The sequence below is a fragment of the Gigantopelta aegis genome, unplaced genomic scaffold (assembly GCF_016097555.1).
Source record: "Gigantopelta aegis isolate Gae_Host unplaced genomic scaffold, Gae_host_genome ctg1946_pilon_pilon:::debris, whole genome shotgun sequence".
NCBI classification, from domain to species: domain Eukaryota; kingdom Metazoa; phylum Mollusca; class Gastropoda; order Neomphalida; family Peltospiridae; genus Gigantopelta; species Gigantopelta aegis.
Genome location: NW_024532808.1, coordinates 55,074 through 61,852, shown reverse-complemented (window position 1 = coordinate 61,852; position 6,779 = coordinate 55,074). Strand labels below are relative to the sequence as shown.

Below are 6,779 nucleotides of genomic sequence, written 5' to 3'. Positions count from 1 at the left end.
GATGCCCTTGTAAAATCCGGCACTAGGTTACCTATGAGGCAGTCAACAGTTCTTCCTGTACCAAAAATCATGGATTTCTATCTTTTTTGGCCTAACAATAATGTCCTTTCAGTGAAACAATTACGTATGAAATATATTTGTTTACTTAGTAATACAGCAATGCTGAGAGCATCTGATATGGCACCAAAATCGAAAACATTTGATACTAAAAAGGTTCATTTCAAAGGATGGTCTTTTCAACAAAATAAAACATTTCAAGATGATGGCTCGCTTACCATATGCGTTTTAAGTGAAAAAAACAATTCATCCAGATATGGTTTTAATGTAACTCAACATTGCATGTGGAAAACTAGATCCTGTGAAAACATTACATGATTATATAAATCGAACTCAATAGGTAAGGGGCAGGACAACTTCACCAGTGTTTATCGCATTAAAGACACCATTCGAAGCTACTGGTGCCTGTACTGTAGCAAATGTATTGCAAGACGTTATTACACTATCAGGCTTGTCAAACCAAGGGTTTTCTGCAAAATCATTCAGACCAACTGGTGAATCAAAGTACGATCCTTCCACCGTGTGTAGAATTGGTCGGTGAAAAACTGAATCTGTTTTCTTTGAGCAATATGTGCACTCCAAGACCCCAACAGATTATACCGAGTGTTTGCTAAAGTGTAGTTAAAGGTTAGTTGTGTTGAACATGTTTGTTTGTTTGTTGTTGTTGTTTGGGGGTTTTTCGTTTTAAAAAAAGTTACCGAATTCTCGTTATCACTAGTTTAAGAAGTTGCTGAATTAGTTTTTACCTCACTATATAGGCATATTCGTGCCTATATAAACATTTTACAAAATTGAAATGACATTTGTTGTGGTTATCTTCCGATGATGTAAGTTTATAATAAAATGTAATCTGGGGAGATAACCACAATATTATTTTGTAACATAGGTGGTGTTTAACGCCACCTAGATCAGTTCCAGCTTAGCGTTTTAGATACAAACTATGTGGACCAATGCAATTAGTATAAGCAGGCGTATTAATTATATATACCAATTGAAGTGGTTGTAGCAGACGTAGCCGAAGTCGGAGAACAAAGGCATATTCATTTCAATAAAAAATTTAAAATAATTGAAATGACATTTGTTATGGTTTTCTCCCGTTAACATATGTTTATAAAAACAGATGTTTTGATAATTATGAGATAAAAATTCAACAAATTTATTCACATGTATATTCTATTCTTTACATGTATATCAAGTGGTTGGGGTGAAATCAATGCTTTACGTATAAATATAATAAACAGTTAAAAGTTGAAGTTTTCTTTGTTATATCGATACCACAGGAGCACATTTGTTAATCATTGGCTACTGGATGTCAAATATTTGGTAATTTTGACATATAGTCTTGGAATTTTCCATAGGATATTTTATATGAAGCATCCCAGACAGGAGAGCATATACCACATCCTTATGATATGCGAGTCGTGGTGCACTGGCAGGAATGAGAAATAGTCCAACAGGCCTACCAACGTAGATCGATCCCAGACCAAGCACATATCAGGTGAGCACTGTACCACTAAGCCTATCACAAAAAGTAGAGCTAGGTAGTATACCGTATATACTGTTTGGTATCATGTCAATACCGATTTTCTGCACTGAGCAAATTTCAAGATACCAACATTTCAGTATTGAAAGATGTTATCCGCCATTTAGTAAGCACTAATAATATATCTGAAGGACGCAACATAGCTGAAAAGGAGGGAGGGAGAGAGAGAGAGAGAGAGAGAGAGAGAGAGAGAGAGAGAGAGAGAGAGAGAGAGAGAGAGAGAGAGAGAGAGAGAGAGAGAGAGAGAGAGAGAGATATGAGGGCCTTGTGTATGGAAGTTAATTTTATTTAGATGAAATTAGAGGCTGAGATTTAACTCGGGCATGTATTTAAAGCCGAGAACACTGAAAATACTGCTCGATATCGGTATTGTACCATTACCGAATACCGTATTGATACCGAGGTAAATTACCCCAGGATACCGATACTGAACCTAAAATTTCAATACATGTTCGTCCTTGCAAATGAATAAACACTTGTAACTTTAATACAACTAAATTGAAAATAATATATATCTCAGCACTGTAAAGATATGGGGTATCCTTTTAACAACATATCAGTAATTGTAATGTTATCACGAAAAATGCAAAAACATGACTATATAGTCAATTTTAAATACATAATGTATTTTAATACATTATTACTAACAAACACTGCTAACTGAAAACATAATTCATGTATTGTTAAAACATAGTAACTTCGTATATAAAGTTACATACATATATATATATATATATATATATATATATATATATATATATATATATATATACACACACACACACACACATACAAATTCTTGTCTGATTTGTGTGGAATAAAAAAAAAACGTGAGTCAGTTTTTAATATTGTAATATTTACATTATTACTGGCATGCTCATTCAAACAAAACACTTCCTAAATTTATTTTGAAAACACCTTGTTTGGCTTGCATGGAAACCAGCGTATCGATGTCACTCTATTGGAGTAAGCTGCATCATGTTGACGTACCTGGTTTACACAGAAGCGGGTTTCCACTCCAGAAATATCCCTGGTTACAACGACATCGTTCAGGATCTGTAATATTGCAGTAGGCATTGCCATCAGAGCATCCGTCTCCAGATTTGCATGTCATATTGTTGCCAATCTCTAAAACGAAAATATGAACAGTGTGTCTGGTAACACTAAGAAAACGCAAACTTCATATTTTATATTGACAACAATTATAAATATATCAACCGAGGGTTTTGTGGTGTAATATATAATTCTATCAACTGACACTTTTTGTTTTTAAATATTATATTTACCAGGTTGATTTTTCTGCTTGTGGACTATTAGTCTCCAAGTGCGTCATTAGCCCCGTTGCAGTTTAATAATTGCTGTATATGAATTCAAAACTGTTACGTTAGTTTCGAACCAAGTGTCTGCCAGCACTTTTTTGACTACTGTTAATTGGGCTTCCATTTTTCTGGAAGACCCAGTGATCGATCGGTTATGGTCACGTACTGTGAAATGCCATGCAAGTGGGTGAAGTAGGTTCGAATCCTGCCAATTTACACGTTGTGTTTTTAAAATGCATATGCCTATAATTTACAAAGAAATAATATGTTATCGTTGATATAAATGAGTCTTTCCTTTTTGTTTCAGTATTTGTGTTACAGTATAGTCGCATTAGCTATAGTATTTGTTGATTCATTTACTTATTTCCGTAAAGTGTATAATACATTCAACACTGTTCTAATAGCCTTATCTCGAGAGAATGCATAGCCTGTAATATGCTTATAAAAGCATAAAAAACAGTCTATAGGCCAACATAGCAAACTGAATTGTTAATGATATTGTAATAATTTAACATTTTAGGTTTTTCAGTTTTATTTCAAATGTATACATTACAATAGTCCATAAGTCAGACCAAACATTGGTACCATCTGTGGACACCAAACATATGTTATAATTGTTTTAGTACACACAAGGGTAAAACAAAAATGCATCATGGACTTTCCAATAGTGTAGTTTTAGCTAGTTATCAAACTCTTAGCATTTATCATTCAGATGGTAAAAACATTTCTGATAATTCTCTGTTTTAGTTTTTGTCAAATAAACCTTGTAGACAAGTACCTATAATGTTCCTTGTGGTTTTTGCATCTTTTAGAAGGTCTGATTAATGACCCAAGAGGTGTAAACTTGGCACCTTGAGCATTTTCAAATATTCAAGATTTGCGTCCAAGATGGCTGTCAAAACAGAACTGGAAACATCTCCACAACTTTATCGACTGACGAAACTGTTGATGTTCATCACAGTGTTTTGAGGGTCAGAAGATTAATTGTGAACTACTCCCAGCCAATCAGAACATTGCAACATCATTTACGTCCAATATGGCCACCACTATATCAGTCAGAACAAGAAAATAGTAATGTATGACTGTGATAGGGATTGAGTTTTGTTCATTAAGGAATTACTTTATTAAAAATGTATGCTAACTGAGATATTGCATCATTATTTAAATCCAAGATTGCCAAGAAAATTGGCGTTAGAAGTAAGAAGTGGCCATATCTATATTTTAATGTAGTCTTCCTGGTGACATATCCATATTAGCATCTACGTTTTCAAGTTTAGGGTCATTCCATGGCAATTCACCCCAACAAACTGAAAATTAAACCCCACCCCCTTCGATTTTGCTGAAAAATGGTATATACAGTTATTGTTGCTAACAATGTTGACATTAAAAATGTTATGTTGATTAGACTAATGGTTTTTGAGATATGGCCCATATACCATCACATTTGAGTGATTTAGGCAAACGTGTCAATGATTTCTCATGTCTTAAAAAATGTTTTCATGGATCTAACATAAGGCAGTTTGCAGCACCTATAGCATGTACAATGATCAGTTAGTAACATCTGATGCAATTCTTGATTTTGAAAAGAAAATTCCTTATATCCAATTCCTTAACTGTTGTAGAACGTCAAATTTAATAAAAACACATTTTAACAACAAAGGTAATTGCGATCTAATTTATTGTCATAACACAATAAAACATCACTTCATAATGGAATGAAATTTACCCTACAAATGAAAAACGATTGATTGAGATGGGTTTGTATAGCACTTTCATTGCTATTTGTTACTGCAGATATCAACGACTGTAGCAGCTGACGTTTCTTCTCTTGAAGTTCCAGGCGACGTATTTCCACTTGCAACCAACTCCATTCAATCTGCACAAGTTGCTGAGTTGGATCACTGTCATCAGACGAAGCTTCTGTCGACGCCATACCTCTTTGTGATCTTTTTCTATGTATAAACCTGGCTCTGATGTGACAAAATGCAATTTTTTAAAATGTCGTTTTGAATTGGTGCAAGTAACACTGACCAAAAGAAAAAAAAACCCGTGGAACAAGTGAGATGAATTAAGGTGTAAAAGTGTTTAATTCATTGTTTTGTATTAAAATACACTAATTTGTACACAAATTGTGTTATTTATCACAACTATGAAAATGGGGTAGTATTTATATGATATAAAACGAGCTTCCGTTTCGTATCAAGTTGGAATCGCTGAAGAAGAACAAATATCAAGTATATGTTCCAAGTGAACTATTTTTTATTAGTAGTAAGTGACAAATGGAAAATATTTTAGAAGGAACATAAACTTTATTCGAAATGGCAGCGATTGCCATATCCTAATTATTAACCAATAATTATGTTTAAATGGAAAAATCATAGTTTGTGATGTCAGTGACTACAGTTTTGACGTCATGTGGGAAATAACACTACTAGTGGGACGTAACATTTATGCACCTATATATTTTGATCCATATGGGTAATAAAACGTTTTACCTCTTGTCTAATGTTTTGTTATCTGCTTTTTCGGTACATTCTGCGGTTTCACTGTCAAACATCTCACTTGTGCAAGTGGGTGGGGCCTTGTTTATTAAGGCAGCTGACGTATCTTCTATACGCATTCCTTCTATACACGTTGGTTTACTGGAACTTGTTGCTTTACTGGAACGTGTTGGTTTACTGGAACTTATTGCAGGTGCAGATGAGGACATGCTTCTTGAGTGGGACGTACCTATGGCGGAAGTGTCAATTCCAGTGGTTATTCCCTCTATATCGGTCTCCCCAATGATAGCTACTACATTTTCCTCCACCAGTGTCATAGTGATGATATAACCACCTCCCCAAGTTTCCTTTTGGGCTTTTCTTCACCGCTGTTCTTTGTTTTTAATCACAGACGACCAATAATGCCAATTTTGTTAACAATGCGCCTCACTGATGATTCGACATTAACACTGTTGGCCACTGATGTATTCGTATTGTTTGTAATACAGTCACTGAACTTGGCATAAATAATATGTTGATGAACACCAACAGCATCCGCCAACGCTTCTAATGCCTGGAAATCAAATTTTGGCCGTCGGTTTGGACTGTGTTCGTGTTGTTCAACCATGCTTTCTAGTTAGATGCATTCGTTTATTGAAATCACGCATGCGCCCATGCACTGCACGAACGTACCTTACACACATATAGTATGACAACACAGTGATTTCCTTATTTAAAATGGACTTCGAACAACACCATAACGACAGTGCAACGACACTTTTGGCTAACTGTCCATCAGCCTGTCAATATGTTGTCGTTTGCGCCATTTTACAAAGTCGTTATGGCCTAACGACCAACATCTTCAGGAACATGGATCCATAATACTGTTTTGCTTGTAATAATGTACATGACACATAACCATTCACCTTGACCATTGATAATGAACAATTTGAAAACTTTTTTTTAAAGATTTGATCAATTACTGGTCAGTCTGATGAAAGAAAGAAATGTCACTGACTGCTAAAATTTGTTAACGTTCATTTTAAACATCGACAGCAGGTTAAAATGTTATCACGAAAATACATGTATACAATATATGCACTTTCCCACAGACAGGAAAGCACATACTCCGGCTTTGGAATGAGAGAAAAATCAGTTGAATGAATCCAAAGAGGTGGTTTGATCAGTCGACGCAAGTATCTCAGACAAGCACTCAACCGACTGAGATAAATATCGTCCAAAACATGTTACCAGGTAATGTATTTGGTTCAAATGCGGCCTATTATAGACAGTATTGTACTTAATGTATGCAAACTGTCAGTGGTGGTCTATACACAATTCGTTTTTAAACTCAGAACTTTTCAGCGACCCATAGTATAT

General features: G+C 34.9%; 1 protein-coding gene across 1 annotated transcript in view; it reads right to left on the bottom strand.

Annotated features, from left to right (window-relative positions):
• Positions 1-2,576: 2,576 nt before the first annotated feature.
• Positions 2,577-6,779, bottom strand: part of LOC121391202 — a 53,681-nt gene continuing 49,478 nt past the window's right edge. Inside the window, exon 6 of the mRNA XM_041522903.1 lies at positions 2,577-2,728. Coding sequence (XP_041378837.1) covers positions 2,577-2,728 — 152 coding nt within the window. The remainder of the gene's footprint in view (positions 2,729-6,779) is intronic.